This window comes from Homarus americanus, unplaced genomic scaffold (assembly GCF_018991925.1).
Source record: "Homarus americanus isolate GMGI-L3 unplaced genomic scaffold, GMGI_Hamer_2.0 scaffold46197, whole genome shotgun sequence".
NCBI lineage: Eukaryota > Metazoa > Arthropoda > Malacostraca > Decapoda > Nephropidae > Homarus > Homarus americanus.
This window is the reverse complement of record NW_024723050.1, coordinates 1720976-1744882: the sequence shown is the minus strand read 5'-3', so window position 1 is coordinate 1744882 and position 23907 is coordinate 1720976. Positions and strand designations below refer to the sequence as shown.

Here is a 23907-nt window from a genome sequence, read left to right as displayed (position 1 = left end):
AAAACCATACTTAAGTAAATGTACTAAATTTTTTTTATAACTTTCTAAAAAGTAGATACCCAAAAAGTTACTCAAGTACAGTACTCAAATAAATTTATTTCGTTACTTTACAACTCTGTTTTGTCTTAATGTTGCCTCTGCAACATTCTGTACATACAGATAAATGAATGTAAAATATAATGCCCTAAGATCACATGTATCTTGGGACCATGAACACAAAATATCAGGTATGCACCACGCACCACACTGTTGTACAGAGTATTCTGCCACTGGAGCATGTGACTACCCCTGTCCATGGTAGCAAGTGTTCTAGTGGAGATATATAGGTTACTTATTGATGACCTATAGATTGTAAAATTATTTTACTGAACTGTACAGTATATTTAATGTAACCATTTTTTTTCAGGCTTTTGTATACCCACAAAGTGTAGTCTTACACATAGGAGTTGGGGCAGTGAGTCTTGCTGCTGTTGTTTACTTCTTGCGCTGGGAGCTCAGGCCATTCGTGGAGAAAATCCTGCATTTTGTTAGCAAATTCCTCTCAAGAGTTAGTAAGCAAAATGAGCATATGGACAAAGACCAGTTTAGTAGTGTATCAGTTGTGAATAAAATACATTGGCTTTTGTATAGGCTCTAACTATATTGATATGGTATGTAAGAAGCAATTTAATAAATTGTTACACAGTGAATATTTATAAAAATATACTATAGAATATAAATTTCCTGAATAAATATAGTTTATAGTTTCCAATGCTACACGAGTCAACAAGGTTTTTGTAGTACAGTTGTACCCCACTTAACGCGGTCAATTGAACCCAGAGGGTCCCGCGTTAAGTGAAAACCGCGTTAAGTGAATAACAGAACATATGGGATTAATTCCAATAGAACCCAGCCCAACCCCCAAACTCCACTTTTTGACGACAAATAACTATGTTGTAGTAAAAATAACATCTTAATTTTATGATGGTACATGCACACAATTAATACTTAAGAGAAATAGAGAAATACAGTCGCCAAGTTAATGTCCATTCAAATAATGGACTCAACTCCCTCCCCCTCTTCTCACACTACACTCACTGGCTCTTCCCTCTGAGAAATTTTTGGGGGAAAACCAGGTATAGTAATAAATAATTCCTCAAACTAAAGTTAGGATAATATAATTGACATTGCTGGATTCCTTGTAAGACCAGGAATATTTTGAATATAAATGTCATATATTTTTCACAAAAGATAACATATTTACTCAGAATAAACTTTACATCTAAAATTTGTATGTCTAATGCAAAATCTATGATGTTTATATTCAAAATGATCAGCAAATTGTAAGAATTCCAGCAATGTAAATTATATTCTGGCCAGATAATTTGTATGAATTTTATGAGCTAAAACAAATATCTTCAGTTAATAAAAAAAAAAAAATATTCTTCGACACTATCTGTCAATCAAAGTACCCCACCTTGCCTTCCCCCCCTCTTCCAACCGCGTGGTCAGTCCCAACCCTCCCCCCACCCCCCACCAATCCTCCATTCAAGAGTTTTTAACATTTAGTATTAAATAATACCTCAGATTAAAGTTAGGATAATATAATTGACATTGCTGGATTCCTTGTAAGACCAGGAATATTTTGAATATAAATGTCATATATTTTGGACAAAAGATAACATAATTACCTAGAGAACAATTTTTATCTAAAAATTGTATGTTTAATGCAAAATATATGTTGTTTATATTCAAAATGATCACCAAATTATAAGAATTCCAGCAATGTAAATTATATTCTGACCGGGTAATTTGTATGAATTTTATGAGCTAAAACAAATATCTTCAGTTAATAAAAAAAAAAATAATTCTTCACCGGGTAACAGATGGTCGGTCGGTCGGTCCCTCCCTCCCCCCCACCCCCCACCCCCCACCAACCGTCCCAAGGAGATGTGTGGGATAACCACTAAATTTTAATAAATAATACCTCAAACTAAAGTTAGGATAATATAATTGACATTGCTGGATTCCTTGTAAGACCAGGAATATTTTGAATATAAATGTCATATATTTTGGACAAAAGATAACATAATTACCTAGAGAACAATTTTTATCTAAAAATTGTATGTTTAATGCAAAATATATGTTGTTTATATTCAAAATGATCACCAAATTATAAGAATTCCAGCAATGTAAATTATATTCTGGCTGGGTAATTTGTATGAATTTTATGAGCTAAAACAGGCAGTCAGGCAGGGTGGCGGGTGGGGGGTGGTGCGAATCTAAAAATAGCTCTCGAGCCGGACACTCACCGCGTATATGATGAAAAATGCCGCGTTAAGTGAAAGTTCAGCTTTGGCAAGGCACCGCGTATATGCGAAAACGCGTTAAGTGAAAGCGCGTTAAGCGGGGTAATACTGTATTGTTTCTTTAATGTGAAATGCCATTAATGCATGCAAAGTAATGTACAGGTACTTATGGATCACAAGGTTTTTATTCCTGAGAACCCTTACAACGTGCAGAATTAAAATATGCAAAACCAGTCTTCCCCAGAACAAACTTTGTATGGGGGTGTATTTTACTGGACACACACACATTCTGTTTGTAGTAGACATATATGTACATGCACACTGGAGCTTACATTAAGCTAAGCAGTACAGTACTGTTATATTCCCTCCAGCACATTTTATTAAAATATTTTGTAAAATGCTATTAATAAAAACCCACATTAAAAAATAAGAAGTAAGTTTTTGGTGGAAAAGTGACCTGTTGGGAATATTTGTTTCCCCCCACCCTCTGTAGTAAAAGGGTTGAGGCTTACCATATCCACTCGTGTGTGTGGTGCCCCACGTAGGAGAAAATTACAGTAGTACCCCATTGAAAGCTCAGGATGCGTTCCTGGAGACGAGTGCTTTCAGCGAATTCGCTTTCAATGGGGTCATTACTATAACACACTTGATATGGAAATGCATTCCTAACAGTGTTATTTCTTACTTATGAGTAGTACATTTGATTAAAGAATAAACCAAGGTATGTTTATGCAAACACATAATGCACAGCGGTATCACTAAGTGCTCAAGACACTGTTGCTGTAGTAAGTGCTAATCCTCTTGAGCCAGAGCAACAGAGCTAGGTGTGTGTTGGTAAATGTCTCTCAAGATACCTCACGTTTTTCCTCGAGATGGTTAAAGATGCTTTTTAGTCTCCATGATAATGAACTTATGGCATGTGGCACCGAGTCTGGAAATCCATCCACTTGCCTAGATTGCTCAGCAAGCATAAATAAAAATGGCTGGTGCATCCTGTTCATTCAAATTTGCATTTTTTTTTTTACTTTATAGAAGTAAAAGAAAAAAAGCTCAGTAGTAAATAAAATTTCAATGGGGTATTACTATACAGTATACAGTACTGCATTTGATTTGGGATACAAGGATTACTGTCCTATACATACTAACAGTGATATACAGTACAATTACCCATGTTATTTATGCCTACTTGGTGCATTAAAGCCAACCCATCAAATTGGGAATTAGGTGGCTATTTTTGCATGATGGAAAGCCGAGACAGCAGTTAATACCGAGAGGTTTCAAATTTCTCTTCCCAAACTGCCAACTAATAATCCATAATGTCAGCCTGATTTTTTCTCAATTCCGTCATCATGGTTCCGAAGAACATCTCATACCAAGAAAAGGTTTGCATCCTTGCCTTGGTTGAGGAAAATTAAGTGTTACAAATTTCAAGAATGGAACAGGTGGCCCAAAATTTTGCCGAGTGTGTTATTCCAGCCAGGAAATTGTTACCTGTGAAGCCTGGAAAAAACCTCCAAGAGCACTGATGTACTACTGACGTGAGAATGAATGAAATATCCTTCCATGTACAGTGTGCATCACAGTTGAAGAAAGGGTATTATTGCAGTTTTGTACAATGGAATTTTTATTAGAAATGTGTTTTTCCAATAGTTTAGACAATTCTAAGACGTTTTCCTCACAAATGACATATGTGCTGGCGGTACAGGTGGTCAAGAGGTTAGATTGGTCATTTGCGAAGTAATGAAAATTACATGCTTGTCGTCGCATTCCTAGGATACACAGAGAAACTACAGGTATATCTTTCCGAGTTTTAATGTTCCTTATATACATAATGAACCACAGTAAATTTTCAGCAAGACTTACATGAAGAACATTAGAAGACCTACAGATCTAGGACAGGAGACATGACTAGCCAATGCAATAGTTCAGTTATCATAAGTGCAACAAATATTTTTTTGACATGCATTTCTTCCATTTGAACCAAAATTAGCATACAACCCTAACTTAAAGCTTTCTGGAATATACATAATCTGCTGGCAATACAAGAAGGACAAGACAATTCTTCTTGATCATCAGCTATAACCTCTGCTGCCTTTCTTACATACCAAATGAAAATAAACTAAATCTTTAATTTAGAGATGCTTCCCACACTCACCATGCATTTCACACAAATGTGAATCATGTGATGAATCAACTTCAAGTCTTAAAAGACATGTTAATTGCATTTCCATCATCAGTTTTTAAGTCAATGCTATAACATTCTTTTAAGATTCTCAAGCGTCAGGAACATCTTAACAGGGTTTCCTGAAATTCTTGCCAGCAAACTTGGCATTGGACCCAAGCTCTTCCTCAATACGGAGGATCTGGTTATATTTTGCTAAACGCTCAGAACGGCAGGGAGCACCAGTCTTGATCTGTCCTGTGCACAGTCCTACAACTAAGTCAGCAATGAAGCAATCCTCTGTTTCACCAGACCTGTAGGGATGGAAATGCAGAAAATTGTGATTATGCTGTTGACAGTGAATGCATTAAACAGCAGATTACTGAAAATGGGGAAAACATTTACAGATAAACCCAAAGATACTATATCCGAGATGCAATATTTCACTTTAATGATGATTTTAAAAACACCATCTCCCTATAGATACAATCAAAACAACTCGCTTCAATGATATCTATCAAATAGCCATCAATAGCCATTGGTTGGATTTTTTTTTCAGTTGTGCAAACTATGGTTTGTTTATGCTGTACTCAAATTAATCGCTGTCTTGCAAGGATTCCAGCAATGCTTTTCATCAAGTCAGTGACATTTTATAAGGAAATAATATTTAACCCTAAGCACACCTTTACTTTTCAGCCTACCCATGTGCCACCACACGGCCAACCCGCGCACTGCAACCCTATATATGGTTCTTTGTCGATCGTAAAACCTGCCATCAGCATGGCTCCAAGATTATCGGCCAGAATTATATATTGTACTTTACATTTTTTTTTACTTACATAGTGAGAAAACAGCACTAACATTAGGAACTGTGTTTGTAAAGTGTGACAACTGTTGTTTTGAAAATGTGAGCAGTGTTGGAAGTGTGACAACTGTTGTTTTGAAAATGTGAGCAGTGTTGGCCGCTATCATTGTTCGCTCTGTTTATGTGACAAATGCTTTTGTGACTGTGAAGTGAGCAGTGTAACTTTGAAAATGTCTGGGAAGGTCAAGGCATCCAAGACAACCGTGTCTCTGAGGTGAAGCTTGACATTGTTAAGCAGCATGAGACTCCTCACAAGCTGTGTGGGAGTCAGAGTGAAGTCTTCACTCCACCCACAAGAAGCCCCTTAGCCTCGAAGGGGACATGTGATGATGACCAGACTTATTCTTCAGGATGTGGTGAGTGTTGTTTAATTGTTTTGTACTGATAGTAGTACAATAGGAAAATTTTTGTCGGTGATACATATATGTTTGGGGACTGGCTGGGAACGTATCCCATTGAACCCCATGTTATAATGCTCCCTATTTATGATGATACACCCATCTAAGGGTTTTCAGGAACGTAACCCCCATTGAAAAAATTATGAAGGCTAAATGTAGAAAAGAATGCTATGAAAAAAAGGTTGTCATTACAGATGTGCAAACCCTTTGCTGTGCCAGTGAAGTCAAGTAGCCAACATTTTGCACAATGAAGATCACTCGATGATTATAAACATCTAGGGTAGTGTTTTTTACAGACATTAAAATCCTCAAATCTGAATCACATCAAACTGGGCTGCCCTTCAGATATGAACCTTCAATTTAGTTTGTGGCAAAACATCCAGATACTCAAACATACTGTACATACACATATGATTCACATGGCCAAGTCAGCCAGCAACAAGTATTGTGGTTTGTGAAGGGAGGGATTTCAGCAGGAGAGACATCAGTGATAAATATAGAGCATTTCACCGACTGGATCATCAGGGCTCCAGTAGGTGTGTATTCTGTCAATAGTGTACTGTACTTGTACAAGGGGAATTCTTGGATCACCTAAAGAATCTCCAGCCCCAGCTTATGTCACCTTGATAACCACCCTAATTCAATTTGGGGAATGAGGTTAGGTTACAAAAGCATTAGGGTGATTAATCTATAGGTGAAATAAGCTGGGGTGGAGATTCTTCAGGTGATCTGAATTCTTGATTGTCTGGTGTGCTATACCCCACAGCTTGTCAAGTACATTTACCACAATGCCAAAAGTGAAAGAAAGTGAAGCACATGAGTGTTACTAATAATGAAATTAAGATTACCTAAAAAATTTCATCAGTTATGATTTGCGTAGGATGTAAAAACATGATTTAAGACTCAAAATGTTTAGCATTAGATCAAACAGAATTCTGAAAGAGGATTTGAGATTGAAATTAACCCAAGCAGGTCCTCTTTGCTACTTAGCTGAAAAATGGTACTATAGTAACACTCCACTGTCAAAAACTTTTTTTGTTCTCAGAAAAATGAGAAATTATAGCACGATTTAATATTTCCTCCAAAAAACTTTAACTCTGTAATATATCTTTTATTTAATGGTTAAACTTTCTAAACCAAACTCACCTGTGAGAGACCATGGTGCCCCAGCCATTCTTTTTGGCCAGAAGGTGAGCATCAATGGACTCTGTGACTGAACCAATCTGGTTGACCTTAAGCAGCAGGCAATTGCAGGCCTTCTTCTCAACAGCTGTGGTAATGCGCTTAGGGTTGGTCACAGTCAAGTCATCACCAACAATTTGGATTGTTGTACCACTAGTCATCTTGGTCCAGTTCTCCCAATCATCCTGAGTAATCAAAGAAATTAAAAATAATACTTGTTTATATCAGTAATATTGGATTAAATTGTTAAAAACTCAGCAGTTGACAACATTACTGGATATAACTAATGCACTAACAACTAATTATGGTGATCTTGAAAGTTGAATTATGTGTACAGTGACCCCTCGGTTAACGAACTCAATCCGTTCCAGAAGGTCGTTCGTTAACCGAAAAGTTCGTAAACCGAAACCATTGTTTCAATGGGTTTTTGGGTAATTGGTTCCAGCTCACCGAAAATTTCCTAAATTCAACAAAAATGGTAGAAAAGTTCACTTACTTTGAGGTGTGTATGTAGAAGGCTCCTGGATGATGATGATGGGAATTAGAATGGGGGTGGAGGAGAAAGAAGAAAAGAAGGCATTGGGGTGGAAGAGAAGTCACCCCATGGCACCATTTCACCCATAAAATTTTAGTTCTCTTGGTGTATTTCAAGAGTATTTTCTTTAAATCAACATTGGACTGCATTATATATTGTCAATATGTAAAATATATTTCAAAATGACCAATAATTTGCTTGGAAACAGAGAAAAAAAGTGTTTAGTTGAAGAGAGTCTCAAACAAGATGTTACCTCCAGTGAAAACAGAGAGACTAACGCCTGTTTGCTGTGTTAAGAGGCTGGATGCCGCGCATTAAACTAGTCACTTTACCTTCAATTATGTTCAATAATTGTTAAAATTACTAAAAAATTTAACATTAAACTTTTAAAATTATTGAATAGTATAAAGTTCTTGATATTTACTAAAATAGTAAGGAATTTAAGCCCTAGAACCGATTAATGTATTGGTGGACTGATACTAAAGCTGGTTGCCCGGCCAGTGCAAGCGAAAACATGTTGAGGTCGGTTCGTAAGAAATTCGTTAACCAAATTTTTGTTCGTTAACCGAATTGAAGATCCTTATGGAAGGCAGTTCGTTAACCGAGGCGTTCGTTAAACGAGGGGTCACTGTACAGTATAACAATGTGGAATACTTTATCATAAATTACATAAATAATTGAATAGCCTAGTTCTAGTTATTTATGTGGTTGTAGTTGAAATACATTATCATAAATTACATATATAATTGAATAGCCTAGTTCTAGTTATTTATATGGTTGTAGTAAAGAGGTGAAAGCAAAAGTGATGGAGTGAGGATACAAGTTAGGCGATTAATGTTATGGAATATATGAATAAAAATATGAGGCAAGTCAGCTGCTGTTTACAAATGACAATACTCTAGTGGGCAATTCAGAAGAAAAACTGAAATGATAGAAATACTCTTGAGGAGTTTGAACAAGGAAAAAATTGACAATGAATGAACAAAAGATGTGATGAAAACAATTACAGAAAGGAGATATAAAAATTAGCTCAGAAATGTGGTGTTTCAGATATCTGGGAATGGGTATGTCAGCAAACATGTGTGATGAACCACAGACTAACAAAAGTAAGTACAGTAATAGATGGATGGAGAACTGTATGAGGAGAAAGTACCATGTCAAAGGAAGCTGAGGATCTGTTAAGCTGCTGATAATATTTATTACATATATGTGTGAAGCAATGACTTGGTATGCTATATGAGGAAGCAAATTGAAAATTATAAAAGACAAATTTTGCCAAGTGTACCCTCTTTAATTACCTGATCGAAGGGGTCCTCAATGGACACAATGGGGAAATCCTTGCAGAATTCCATATACATATCCCTGAGTTGGTCACCAGAAATCTTTTGTGATCCATCATTGTTGGCAGTCTTGAAGTCCAAGTCATAAATATTATTTTGCTTATAGAATTCTGATGCAGCCACATCCATACCAATTTCAATTTTGCCCGTATAGCCAGCCTTCTTGATGGCTTCTTGGATAAGGTCAAGGGCATCCTTGTTGTTAAGAATGTTAGGGGCAAAACCACCCTCATCGCCAACAGCAGTAGCATCCAGACCAAAGCGGGCCTTAATAACGGCTTTCAAGTGGTGGTAAACTTCAGTACCCATGCGCATAGCCTCAGTAAAGCTGGTGGCACCAGTAGGGAGGATCATGAACTCCTGCATGGCCAGCTTGTTGCCAGCATGGGAGCCACCATTGATTACATTGAAGGCTGGTACTGGCAGAATAACCTCATCGTAGTTAGCAAGATTGGCAATATGCCTGTCAATAACAATTACTGTATTAGTTTACTGAATTTTTCATTAAATTATATTAACTTTTATAACATATTGATTAATTTCTTACAAACTAGAGCAAAGTTATTTAAACACTCAATAATAAAAAATTTGTAATGAGTACAGTATTCATTTACAGTACTGTATATTACAAGGATACAATCTATAGCAAATCACATTTTTTTATGCTTCTGTCTATGAGCCTAAAATTTATTTATAAAGAACAACCTGTTCTCATTTCTGCCATTAATACAAATGTTATGTCCACACACAGGTTGTAGTAAATAAATTTACCTGTAGAGAGGAATGCCAAGTTCAGCTGCACCTGCCTTGCAGATGGCCAGGGAGACACCAAGGATTGCATTGGCTCCTAAGCTACTCTTGTTCTCTGTGCCATCCAACTTGCACATGAATTCATCGCACTCCTTCTGCTGAGTCACTTTTAAACCCTAAAGAAACAAATTAGGTAAATTTAGACTAAATACTAGTTATTGTACTACTAATACCCATTCACATTTACCAGCATCCTTGTGCCCAAACAAACCAATTTTAGAATTTTAATACTGCACTCATCGAACCACTAATGCTAGTAATCATACAAGCTTAAAATCTTAAACAACTCTACCCCTAAACTCAGTGGTGGGCGCGGTTCCGCTAATTAGCGAAGCTCACTTTCTCGTTAGCAGATTAGCGTTTTCGCTAACTTTGGAAACCATTAGCGGACCAATTAGCTAAATTTAGTTCCGCTAACAAAATATATACATGTTTGTTCCTGTCTGTTGTAAGCGTGTGACGCCGCGACGCGTGTCTCTAACAGCCAGTCAGGCACGCTTGGCTGACTGCGTGTTAGTACGTGTAAACGTGACAAGACATGATTTGTCGACTTTTCATTAAAGTTTAGAGTTTTCTGTTTATTTACATGACTAAGACCAACAATAAGTTATATAAAATTGCACTGGTATAATGACTAAGACCAACAATAAGTTATATAAAAGTGCACTGGTATAATGTGTATGTGGTTGGTATTGCATATTTACATGAATAATGAATAAGGCTGATAGGTTGTATGAGAATGCAAATTAATTATTTGTGAAATTATGTACAGTGTACGTACACCTTGATAAGTCGATCATCATCTGATCTTGGAATGATGCTATTTGCTACCTATGCTATACACCTTTTCACATATACTGTACGTTGAGACATTGTTATCTACCTATTTGACAAATTTCATAACTGAATGACAGAACACATATCGAATGACAATCTAAAATAACTGTTGGTGGTATGTCATTCTCCAATTGTTACATTCTCAAACTATATGTAGACTGTCGGTTTATTGTTCGCGGCTGTCAATTTCATAACTTATGTCAATCATTTCCGTTAGCATGAACGAACAGTTATTTTAGATTGTCATTCGATATGTGTTCTGTCATTCTGTTATGAAATTTGTCAAATAGATATATAACAATGTCTCAACGTATATGTGAAAAGGTGTAGTTTTTGGATTCGTTTAATACTTTCTGTCTTTTCGTACAGTAAATAAAGATTATAAAGTGTATGTTGAAACTTGAATGTAAACTATTGTGTAATTTCATTTGTTCATTTAATTATTTGTGTACACCTTGATCATCATCTGATCTTGGCATGCTATACCTTTTTGGAAAGCTCTATGTCTAAGATACAAGACAACATATGAAAATTTCACTGTATAATAAAAGTTAGCAGTTAGAGTTAGCTTCCGCTAATTTTTTTAGTTGTTTAGCATTAGCTAAGTTAACTTTCTAGTTAGCAGATTAGCAGTTAGCAAAGCTAACTTTTCGTTTAGCTGTGCCCACCACTGCCTAAAGTACATTAATCAAAACATTTATATATATCAATGACATCATGTATACAGTATTACCCCGCCTAACGCGGTTTCACTTAACGCGTTTTATCATATACGCGGTGCCTCGCCAGAGCTGAACTTTCACTTAACGCGGAATTTTTCATCATATACGCGGGAAGCGGCGCGGGCACGATGCGCACAAGGTCGCCCAGTCATCAAAACATTACCGAGTTCTTCACCCGCCACCCACCACAGCCGGCCCAAGTCAGTGATAGTGATAATTATAGTGAGGATATGGACTTATATGGCCTTTGAGGGGTTTGACAAAGAGGCCCTGCAAGCCTCTGTGGTGGATAGTGATACAATTGATACAAGTGATACAGGTGAGGGCCAATAATCTGCCCTCTGCCTCGGAACCAACCCCCCATCCCCGTGTGCCCAGCCATCTTTTCTACTAATGCAAGTGTTAAAAAACCTAATATTATTGATATTTCTCTTAATTATTAATTGTGTGTGCATACCATCATAAAGTTAAGATAAAATTTTTACTACAACATAGTTGTGTGTCGTCAAAAAGTGGAGTTTGGGGGTCGGGCCAGTCTCTATTGGAATTAATCCCATATGTTCTGTTGTTCACTTAACGCGGTTTTCACTTAACGCGGTACCCTGTGGGTTCAATTGACCGCGTTAAGCGGGGTACTACTGTACTATTTTTTCCAGTAAAATAATACAAATTATATAAGAAAACCCAAGCGGATTTATTTGCGTTGTTTCAAAGATATTTTCCCTCTGTTAAGACCTAATTGGCATATCAAAATCATAAAAATGAGTAGGGTCCTGAATCCTATTTTCTAGCATGCAGCTTTTGTTATTATGCAAGCCAATGTTGGCAGGTAGTAATCTCTGATTACCTCAGAACTGTGATCCTGCTTTGCCAGTTAAGAGTGTGCCTGGAAGTACAGGGTGCTGTGCTACATATAATGTCCTATTCGAACTCAGTAAAAGTGAGTTGGCAATAGCGAAGGCATCGAGCCATAAAAATTGCTTTAAATTTGTCTGATGGCAAATAGCACACCATGCCATCAGGTAAATGGCAATAGAGCACTGGCAATACTGAGAAAGAGGGTTTGGTGTTGGTTCAAGGCACTTGGAACCCAATCTTACAAACATCAATTCCTCCCTGCTGCATCACTCTGCCTCAAAAAGGGATATTGGGTGCAAAGGTACCCTTGCCCAGGCAGGAAACCTATTTGATCAAGTGTCCACCTAGTCTGCACAAACTTGTTGCTATCTTGTCAAATTCTGGGTTAAATGCAATATAATACAGTAATGTAGTTAATCTATTAAACCAGGAGCAAATACATAGCCATGGTTTTAAATTAGATTTAGGTGGGAATTAGGTAAACATTGCTTTGGAAATACTGTAGTAGTGTTTTGGATCATTGGATGAGTGGAACAAGTTGCAGACACCAACATTAATCCTAAATAGCTGGGAAACTTGACAAATAAAAGTTGGACTGATATGGGCTGGGTGTAAACAGGGATGCCTCATATGGGCCAACAGACCTCGTATAGTTCTTTCATTCTTTAGGTACATTATGAAGCAGGAGCACTGGCAATAATGCTAGCCTTACCAAATATTGTACCCTCTAAACAATTCATAAAGCATGTCAACAAACCTCAACTAAACAATACAGTAGACAAGTCTTACCTTCAGTGTAATGTCTAAAACTAGTCATCCCTAGGAGCTACCACAGAAATGTCACAATATAAAGTAGACACTGCTCAAACTAGTAAGGGAGAACTTCAGTCATATGTTTTCTACGGTGCTCAACTGGATATTGAAACAAAAAAGCAAACTGATCTTATAATTCAAAAGATTGCAGCCTGTAATTGGCAATAGGTGTGTAAAAACCAAGTGGGCACATTTTCTATTAAATATCCTGCCTCTAGGTTTGGTAATTGTAACATGAGCCCCAAGTGCTTTGTGGGGAAAAAGGCATGTGAAGAAATGAAAGAATGCCTGGAAATTTCTGAAACATAATGTAACTATAGTACTGCATTATGATAAAATTACAGTACTGTACAATACGGTTGTCCAACAAGATCACAGCAAGAAGTGTGGTAAACCGAACACAGTCCACAACAATGATAATGCGCCATCTGCAATGAATACTGTACTGTACAGGTGTATAGACCAAACAGCCACAAATTTTAATGTTACAATATAAACCCTTTGATTGCAGATGCCATATGAGGTACAGTCTGCTTCTGGCAATTGATAGTGGATGTCCCTAATACAGTAGGTGTTAAATCCCTTCACTATGGTGATGCCACATTTTAATATCTTTTAATATTTTATTTGGCTAACGCCAGATGATTTTAAAGATTGCATTTTTAAAGGAAAGCTATGCACATACTGTACAGTGACCTCCTATCAATCAAACAGTAGTGAACATGATTCCCCTTATGTAAACTTGGCTTTCCTGTACAGTTTAAGAAATTATCTTGCATAAATTAAAAATAACAATCTTCCTTATGCATCTACCATGAAGTTACATTATTAACCATATTAACTTTAGAAAAATTTAATATACCGGTACTGAAAAAAAAATCATCGATACTTACACTCTTGATGATTTCTGGAGCAATGACATCATTGACATTCTTGACAGCATTGAAGACAGACTTCCCATGATATTTAGATTTGTCTCCATCACGCATTTCCAGGGCCTCATGGACACCTGTGGATGCCCCAGAGGGCACAGCTGCACGGAAAAGACCCTTTTGGGTATAGAGATCAACCTCCACTGTGGGGTTACCACGGGAATCAAAGATGGTGCGAGCGAATACCTTGGTGATAGACATTTTTGTGGCTGCTTGATGGAATCTGGAGAACGTAAGATAAAAAGAAAAACTTTAACAAACACACACCAAACATATAGACACACATGCACAGTATTCTTGTAAAGAAAAAGTATTGGAATTTTCTGGTGAAAGGGGGGTCTGGACCCCCAGGACCCACCTTTGTCATTATAAAATTATCTGTGCACGGGTCGGCTAGTGCCCGTAAAAAAAAATATTTTTTCAATTCATTTAATTTGATATACATAGTCACATACGGGCCCCCTTAGAAACCTTCCCTATACCCAAAGGACATTTTCAAGTAGTACACCTCGACATCGTGGGGCCTCTTCCATCATCCTACGGTAGCACCTACATCTTCACCTGCATCGACCGTTTCACCAGGTGGACAGAAGCCATCCCCATGCCCAATGCTACAGCAGAGTCTGCTGTCCGCACCTTCATGTCCGGTTGGGTTTCCCGTTTTGGCCCCCCTGCAACCGTCATCACTGTCCGAGGAGCCCAGTTTGAGTCACAACTCTGGCAGGACCTCCTCAGTTCCTCGGTATTTCTAGGCAACGCACTACTGCATACCACCCTCAATCCAACGGCAGCTGAAAGACGCACTCAAGGCACAGCACGACCCTTACAGCTGGACGGATGCGCTGCCCTTAGTGCTTCGCGGCATACGTGCATCACACAAGGTGGACATGGACTGTAGCCCAACAGATATCACACTAGACGAGCCCCTTCGCCTACCCGGAGATTTCTCACTCCCTCCTGACCTCCACCAACCCACTCCTGCCGTTCGTCACGACTTACTCCAAAAGCTACGACAAGCAGTTTCTGCATTCAGAGCTACTGCTCCACGCCAGCCTCCTCGGCGCCCTGAACACATCCCTCCTGCACTACTCACTGCCGAGTATGTTTTCGTCAGGCATGATGCTCACCGCAACCCACTACAACGCCCCTATGATGGACCCTTCCAGGTTGTTACCCGTTCAGCGAAGTTCCTGACGATTATCCGGAATGGCAGACATGACACCGTCAGCATAGACCGAGTCAAACCGGCCACCTTACCCACTGGGTCCCCAGCCCAGCAGCACCCCCTAATTCTCCCACAGGTTATGTGTCACTAGACAGAGTTGTCACCCGCAGCGGCCGAGTCGTACGTACACCTGCCCGGTATGTATCACTTGTGGGACGCAACCCTGCCAACATCCAGCCTCTCGCCGTGCCCGGAGGGGAAGGGGAGTATTGTAGTGGACCCCATCCCTACAAGTGACGACTGAGCTCCCGCGCGCCTACCAGCCAATCAGCGTACAGCCAGCAATGCTGATAGACCTACTCTCCAGTGCGGATGCGCACGTAGCAATGCTAGGACCAGTGCCGGGTGTGCCTGGCCTCCTCCTCTGTGATTTGCTCTCTCGCTACGCGCACCCCAAATCCTGATGTTTGTGAATTGTATAAATACGGCCATGGCTGGCCAGGGAGACCATTCTTCTCTGACCTACTGGACCAGCAATATCTCTCTCCAGCACCTCACCACCCAGCTCCCTCAGAGAGCTCCTCGCCCTACAGGAACTCCGAGCAAGCTACTCCTCACCTAGTAACTCCTTAGCACTGCACTGCACTGTACAACAATATTATATATACAGAAAATGCATTGTGAGTTTCTATTCTACCTCATTCCTGAGTGTGAGATATCTACATGTACGTACGTTTGTGTGGCCATACAAAGAGACAATAGACAACTAAAGAGAATTGACAACTATCCACATACAGTACGTTACAACCCTACTCCATTTTCAGATACCATAAGAAATATACTGTATAAACCTTTAATGGATTTCTTAAGACTACATGGGAGGATCGATATTATTGTTTCCAATGAAGATGCCTATATGATCATGTACAGTAGTCAAATTTTCTGCACCCCTGGGTCTGACTGCCTTCACAACGATCACTGAACCCATGCTATCTGGTTATGATGCATTGTGTAACCAATACGATATATTCTGGATATCACGTATAGTTAATACAAATAAATTAACAGGATTACCTATAAAATCTGTGTTGTTCAGAATTTTTAGTCTGGCGTGTCGTATTGTATAACACCGTAAGGGGACAGATATTTTTTTTTAACTATATGCGGAACCAATGTAATCTTGCATGACAAACTGACGATTTTAAAGAATAAATATTGGTATTGTGTGGTACGGGTTGTTGTCAATATTCTCAAAAGGGATGGGAGGAGCAGTTACAGTTGTGGTTGATACAGTGCTGGGGCGACAGCTGCCAGCGCGTGATGTAGAGAGAGCTGGTTGGTGAGGGTGCTCAGAGGAGGACCAGCTTGTGGGTCGCCATGCTCGCCGGCGGCCCTCGCTCCCGCCGGCGAGCATGGCGACCCACAAGCTGGTCCTCCTCTGAGCACCCTCACCAACCAGCTCTCTCTACATCACGCTTGTAACCACGCTGTCACTTCCCAGCACCAAGCTGCACTGTACATCCAATACAACATGTATACAAAGAGCACATTCTGAGTTTCCTTTCTCCATCCCATACTGAGAGTGAACCAAACATCACGTACCCCACAGTATCTCAAATCGAAATGTCATGAGACAAGAGACCAGGAAGAGCCATGATTATTTACGAAAACTTTTAATGCATATTATAAACATGGGCTCTAAGCCGAAGTAAGATAATCAAAGGACTTTGTCAGTTAGTATGGCTGCAGCGTATCACGCCGGCGCGGGCTGGCTCAACTTGGCAACTGGAGGACGCCCCAAGGTCACCTTGTAAGCATCACGTGATCTACTACTTCACCCATGTAATCTCGCACTCTTAACGCCTCAGAGTCTTTCGGTCACTACTTAAACAAATGCATGAGCTTCACATAGTCAACCAAAACATTCTGATGTTATGAAAACGTATTATCTTATTCATTTTTTTATGAACGGGGTAGCCCGGTAGGGTGGTATTATTCAAAATATTAATCGACATTAATTATAAAAAATTTAACTTCTGAAACGTTAAAGAATATGCATCACCAGCTAATATGATAAAACAAACGCATCGAACACGTAACACCATTAACTATAACGTGTATATATATATATATATATATATATATATATATATATATATATATATATATATATATATATATATATATATATATATATACAGTATATATATATAATATATATATATATATATATATATATATATATATATATACAATATATATATATAATATATATATATATATATATATATATATATATATATATATATATATATATATATATATATACACACACGTTAGAGCCGATGTTGGACCTAGCCAGGTTGAACCACATCGCAATCGCCCGGCCACTGATGCTCAAGACACCGCCTTGTTTTTCTGTGCAGAATTTAAGCTGTATACAATACTGTCTTCCATCACAACCACAGTAAGAATCTTCTGAAAATGTAAGAAACACGTATTTTATAAAAATACCACCGATTGCTATCTGCTCTACTTCTACACAGACACTATGCACACCAACCTTTGCTCTCCAACTGGCAACTATCGAACCTGGCTGGGCGGTTTTGTAGCCTTGCACCAGCGCCCTCTGGCAACCTCAGTCTAGACTATTATTAATGTCAACCTTCCGGCGTCCGCACAGAAGGTCCATATTTACACGAGTCTAACGCATGCGTCTTACCAACTTTAAGGCTTAGCAACGTGGGGAAACTGTGGGGGGTAAAACTTGTCAAGTTATGTCCTGCGCCAAGGTCATGCCAAAGTGACACAGGCAATGACCTAGACATTCGGCACTCCGCCACTGCACTGCTTTTGGCACTGTCACCGTTCAAAGACCACGCCCACTAACACACCCAGTTATCTCACCACCCTCCTTCAATTCACCACTTTTCCTCATTCCCTTGTGCTAAATAATTACCATTCTATACGTCGAGCAGTGATGCTAAAATGGCACCATATGTTAGCAAATGTAGACAAAACAGATACAATTATCATTAATATTAGCAACACACAGATTATCAGTGTCCAGCGTAACGTATCTATCATGACTGGTACTTTCCGGTCACTCCGCTTTACTCCGACAAAACTTGTAAACCCATTGACAATGGCACTCACTGGATTTCTAAGACAACCAGTAATTCGTAACCGATAAAGTCATCCAGCGTTTGTGTACATATATCTAATAAACCTGAAAACATGTTACCTCCAATAAAGATTTTTGAAAACTTAAAACTGATAGCTGTAAAAAAACTTAATGTGATCGTGTTGAAGCCCATATATTTAATACTGACAGATGCAACAATGATGTCTTCCTCGCCAAGGAAGGCAATGAAAGCAGAAGGAAGGGACGAGAAAGAACTAGTCAGAAAAATGAATACAGTAGAAACTTACTGTCATCTCCACCCATCACTACCCATAGTGAAAATAACTGAAAGATCAAATAAGCAATGAAAATCCTTTTCTATCTCTAATCTTTCTTGGCATTACCTTAGGCAGAGATGCGAAAAGGAAAGAGGGCGAAATTAATCAAAACTACCTTCCCCTTTCAAATGAACGCATACAGTAATAATAATTTGGTTAGGATGCTTACAAGTAAGCTGAAAACGTTAACAGAAAATCAACGACCCAAGAGAATAAAAATAACTTCCAGGGGCGGATCCAGGGGGGTCCGGACCCCCTTTTCACCAGAAAATTACAAGACTTTCTTTAACGCAGTATTGTACTCAGGCATTTTTGTATATCTTCTAATAGCAAGTGCACATGGCTTCAAAATGTCCATAAAATTGGTCAGATTTCAAAACGGTTTCGAGCCCCAGGGAAAAAAGTGGGCTCGCTATGTTCCCCCACCCACAACTTCCCATTACAAAAAGACAATCTTAGAACAGTTTGCAGCGGTGTTATATGCCTCAGTCAAATAACATGACCACTGATATCAATTATTTATGGTGTTATAGCCAGCCCTCAAAATTATTATAATTTAATATATGGAGAAATTGGATATGTGCAAGAGCAGTTATTTGTATTACCAGTTCCTCTCTACAAATACTTCAACTGCCGGTACGCCTAACTCCTATCAAATGTTTCCATGGTATCTTAGGATTTATGGGGTATTATAGAAATACAAGTAAATTCTTAAATCCCCCAACTGCCGACAGACGGTAAAGGCCCGTTTAAACCAGTTCATCCAATGAGTAAGAAACAACTGCGATTCAGACAATCAATAAAATGAAGACGTACACTCGGTAAAAAAAATAACCTATATCTTTATAATTATTGTGCGATAAAATGACACAAACGAAGGTTTTTGATAAAGACCCTTGAGGCATACTAATTTTATATTTTGAATGAAATAACTAAATTAGGCCTACCATAATAGGTAGGAAATGTCTCACTCACACCTACCAACCCCAGCGAAACAATAGGAGTGTTTAGTTCCAAATTCATCGGACCCTCCTGAATTTTTTTTTACCGAATACACAGTATACAGCGCCATCAACCTCTGGAATGTGACCACGCCTTACTAGCGTTCGTCTCCGAACCAAAGTTACTCGTTGCAAAGTACTTAGCTCGTATCAATTAATATAAGCTAGTAGAGTTTTTGTTACACACAAGCTCGAATTTTGTGCTTTTGTTTCCTTGTATCCTACAGCCCTCTCTTCCGGCAAATTAATCAGATCCAAGTCTGTGGGCAATATACCTTAAAATAAAAGAGGACAAGATACGAAATACTACTCACTAGGTCATCTGTCCAATTCATGTAAATTACAATCTTAAATTATACCCAAAGTGGATTGGTGCAAATATGAATTTACACAGTCATTGGGGGTATTTCAATGATAGAGCTGAAGAAACTTCGCAAAACGACGTATTGAGAAGTGACAGCCTTTTGACCCCTGTGAACCAAGAAGCACAAACACATCAATGAAAAGGATGACGCCTACGTTAACTTGAAGTCGATTCATCCAGACTGACTAAGGGTTAACGCAAAAACCCACAAACACACCGTGAGTCTGCAATACCCGTTAACCAAGCCTGGCCGAGTGTTAATATTTTCATAAATCATATGACGGCTGTTCCACACTACCAAAAAAGGGTGCCATCACCTTGGAACACCCTTCAAACCTCCCAGGAAAAATTCTAAACCACGGTACTCAAGCCGAGGGCAAGTACATCAACACTAGGAAGACAGTATATTGCAAGGAGTGATCACAGACGGGAGTCATTCAGGGCATTACTTCCCTTTCTTATTCTCGTCTCAAACGCCTTTTTTTCATAAGTCAGCGGCACTTTCCCTCAACAGCCGGATATCAATGCCAGGATTTTTCAGACTATATTTCAGCATTATCGCCTACAACCTGTAAGTTTAGTGTATAAGAAGTCGACGGATAATTTCCATCCTTTTCAGCTGTGACCTTCGGTAACCTCCTCCTCCTCCGCACGCCAGGCGAGCCACCTCGACAATAATCAATAACGTAGCTTCGAGACTAGCCACACTAACCCATTTCTTATCTCCATACCACGAGCTAATCACATGATTTGGGTTGAATACTTTACAGTATAGTGTATACGATAAAACGAGTCCACGTAAGAGAATGATTTCTTGTTACAGTATACTGGCTATGCTGTACAATTTAACAAAAGGTACGGTGTTGTGGTGGTTGTCAAGACATCATGCATTACAGTGGAATGTGCACATTCCACTGCATATTAAGCGACTGAGTGGGTGGTTCGCTACCCATGACACGTCATTTACAGAAACAGACGCAGTCTTAGATACCAAATTATTGGTGCATTTCATGCATGTGAAAGAGTAATCTTTATCAAGGATGATTTAATTAGCGACGAATTTATTAAGATGTGCTGTACCTAAATTCCTAAACCCAAATATGTTGAGCTCACAGCTTTCGTCTGCTTTATAGTCATTCATCAGATAGGTAACCTCAAACAAAATATAACTTATTAATCAATGAAATAAGCATAAGATCTCAAAATGATTAGGCAACCCCACTTATTTCACATGATGATTAACCAACCCAATGTTTTATATATATATATATATATATATATATATATATATATATATATATATATATATATATATATATATATATATATATATACCATCGGATCTGGAAGTCAATAAATTCAAGCAATATCTTCAGGTCAAAATACTGTACTTAGTTTAATATCTTTAAGGATAATGCTAGAAGCAGGAAGGCTCTTTAATGTAACCCATTTTATTTGCCTAATAGTCACCCACTAGATTCTTAGAGGTGGCCATGCCGAGGGAATGAGGCCAGTGGCCTGTGTATGATCCCTCCATTGTTCTTGATAATTTTATCAAGGGTTATTTACTGTTTCATATGAACAAGTCTTGGGTTTAACCTTCACTGGTTGAACGAAAATCACTAAGGCATGGCCGTCCCTGCCCACTGGCTTTCTTATGGTGTTCGAAACAAGACAATGTTTTGAATATTCGTGGTGCTTTACGACTAATGAGCAACAGTTTTACTACGAATTATAAAATAATTTAGCAACGTTGTACAACCACATTTGTCATTTATTTAAAAGCCCAAAATATTTTTCAAATGCTTCGAGAATACTCATTTACCTTTAAGAACAAAATCTGATACAACAGCTTCGTGGGTTAACCTACCAAGGTCACCTATTACACAGTAACGTTTGTTACATAACCATCGGTGTTTGTCGTGCGTCTGGCACCAACAATGACACTAGCCGCGACGCAAGCTCAGGAATGTGAGTCGTACAGTAATCAAGCCAGCCTCAACTACTCTCATCCCAAAAATGACGATCAAATACAATTTAATATTTAAACTTCACTTAACGTTCGTTCTTGTTTATTCCACGGATTGAGGAAACGTAAGTTAAAAGCAGTGTCCAAAAACAATAATACATAATAAAGCCTCCGAAGGCACTCGATGCCCTTAATTTTGTAGTGAAGTTAGTTAAATGGAATCCATACGTAATAATTAAAATGCAAACAGAATAAGACATCTTACAACATGAAACCATCACTAACGATTAGTGGAGCTTCGAGAAACTCCCATCGTTTCACTTTGCCATATTGGGTTAAACACAGATTGTCATCAATTACAAGGGAACGTCATCCACTGATAGTATCCTGATATTTAAAACGAAAAGAATAAGACTCCAGACAAATTTTACACGTACACACCTGGAAATCCCGAAAGAGCTTCACCGGCTGACAGGAAAGAGATAAGTGACGTCGGCGCTCGGCGACCTTTTCGAATGACAAACATGGAGATAAATCACACGGATACACAAAAATAGTTCTATTAATTGTTTCATTCTAAACTCACGGGAATTAAACAATATAAAGTTCTGTGCTCAAAAAAATGCATAATTAAACTTATTCTCTACATTTTTCAACATAACAGTAAACTTATCCACATTAAAATCATTCATGAACACCCACCACCTGCGTCTACGTGCGTTGCTGAGCGGTTAAAATAAATTAAAACGGAGCAGATGAGATTAGATTAATAATTATTCAGCCAAGCAATTTAACAGCATTCATATGAATCAGAGTTACGTTGTTTGCAATTTAATCACTTTTTTATTTTGAAATGTTTGTAATTGGGGGATAGGTGACATAAATTCCCTAATGTAGGAAAGGATGGTCTTATGAATGAAATCTGTATATGTGAACATTTGAAATTAAATTATACATCAATTTAACAATTAAAAAAATTTCAATATAAACTTTACATATTTTTGTTTACAACAAATCGGAGGCAGATCTAGAATTTTGAAAGGGATTTACCCACCCTAAGCCAAAGGGCAGTACCGGCCGGGCCGGCAATGGTGTGATCCGTAGACACAGCTGCATATGTATCGTCAAGCGTGTATGTTGCCGGGCCCGAGACAAGTACTATATGTACTGTTGGTACATCAGGTTATTAACATGTAGCATTTTGCAAAACGGACCATTTAAAGGTATTTAACAGTTGTTATACCCGTGAAAAGCAGGTGTGGAATATCTTATTATGAGTACTGTACAGTATATTGTAAGTTGCGATTATACAAATTGGCTTCTTTGTTGACTAATAACAGATATTACCACTTTATGTCACGCTACAGAGGGTGACAAGAACTAAATTATTTTATCTGTGGAGGGTGGTGGACCTAGGGAACTGTCTACCAGTTCAAGCTGTGGCATAGAGGAGTCCTCTTATCGTTAGTAGAACGTGTTAAGTGAGTGAGTGTCGAGTTTGCCAGCTGGAGTGGCGTATTTAATGTCGTCCGTGGGGGTATCCATGAGTTTCTGATCGCGCCTGAAGTTATATCATTTTGTCGCCCCGACATCAGAGAATCTGATGTTTATAGTTTAGTTAGTGTCAGTTGTCTATTTAAGAAAGTCATTAATCTCCTGAACTATTCTGTCAACTGGTATAAGCTCCAAGATCTAGCGCCTCCCCGTGAATAGCTCCTTGTTCGCCTCAAGCCTGAGCTTGCAGAATTAATGTTATCAACGTGTGTATTCCACCTTTTCCTGGCAAGCTCAACCTCTGATTAGATTATATGAATAGACATAGGAAATTACCCTGATCAAGAACACCGGAGTTCATAAACAAGTATACAGTGATCCAAAATGATACAGAAGTTATGTTGTTGGTAAGATCGACCCTTCTGGTATGAACGGAGGCCTGTAGGGTTACGTGATATTATGTTGTCTAGCACTCAGGATGGATGGATGGAAACTCTAAGGCGGTGGTTTTCTTATATAATATAAGTTATATGAAAGACAGTCTGGTGCTGGAGATGCCGTGTGGTGAGGAGCTGCTCAGTAGACACGTTCGGTGAGTAGCGTGCTGAAGGAGGTAGATGTGCAGGAGCTTCGTTCGAGGAGATGTTGCCTGTTGCTGGCCTCCTGGTTGAATGAGAGCTGGACAGCGAGGAGCTTGCTTGGAGGACGTGT

General features: G+C 38.7%; 2 protein-coding genes across 16 annotated transcripts in view; one reads left to right on the top strand and one right to left on the bottom strand.

Annotated features, from left to right (window-relative positions):
• The window catches only part of LOC121863243 (protein RFT1 homolog), a 71872-nt gene extending 65012 nt beyond the window's left edge, over positions 1-6860 (top strand). For 13 of the 14 annotated variants that reach the window (XM_042361766.1, XM_042361764.1, XM_042361769.1 and 10 more), the window contains one exon: positions 407-703. In XM_042361766.1, the coding sequence (XP_042217700.1) occupies positions 407-637 (231 nt within the window). In that variant the 3' untranslated portion in view covers positions 638-703. Of the gene's footprint in view, positions 1-406; positions 704-5145 lie in introns of those variants that run through there. The other variant, XM_042361768.1, reaches the window with a different exon arrangement.
• On the bottom strand, positions 4085-22245 carry LOC121863245 (enolase). 2 transcript variants are annotated; one of them, XM_042361776.1, is made up of 6 exons: positions 22144-22245; positions 13703-13964; positions 9541-9695; positions 8728-9232; positions 6859-7079; positions 4085-4763 (listed from the first exon to the last, which is right to left on the bottom strand). In XM_042361776.1, the coding sequence occupies exons 2-6, from the start codon at positions 13940-13942 to the stop codon at positions 4580-4582; spliced, it is 1305 nt and encodes a 434-aa protein (XP_042217710.1). In that variant the 5' UTR covers positions 13943-13964; positions 22144-22245; the 3' UTR covers positions 4085-4579. The 2 variants fall into 2 exon arrangements, with proteins under 2 accessions (XP_042217710.1, XP_042217709.1); XM_042361775.1 differs by lacking the exon at positions 22144-22245 and adding an exon at positions 17240-17295.
• Positions 22246-23907: the final 1662 nt, after the last annotated feature.

Excerpts from the sequence above, each read along its gene's own strand:
- LOC121863245 (XM_042361775.1), bottom strand. The coding sequence starts at position 17,280 with ATGTGGTTCAACCTGGCTAGGTCCAACATCGGCTCTAACGT. Across the intron at positions 13,965-17,239 it reads TCCAACATCGGCTCTAACGT|ATTCCATCAAGCAGCCACAA; the intron begins GTGTGTATATAT and ends TACGTTCTCCAG. Across the intron at positions 4,764-6,858 it reads GGCACCATGGTCTCTCACAG|GTCTGGTGAAACAGAGGATT; the intron begins GTGAGTTTGGTT and ends CCATCCCTACAG.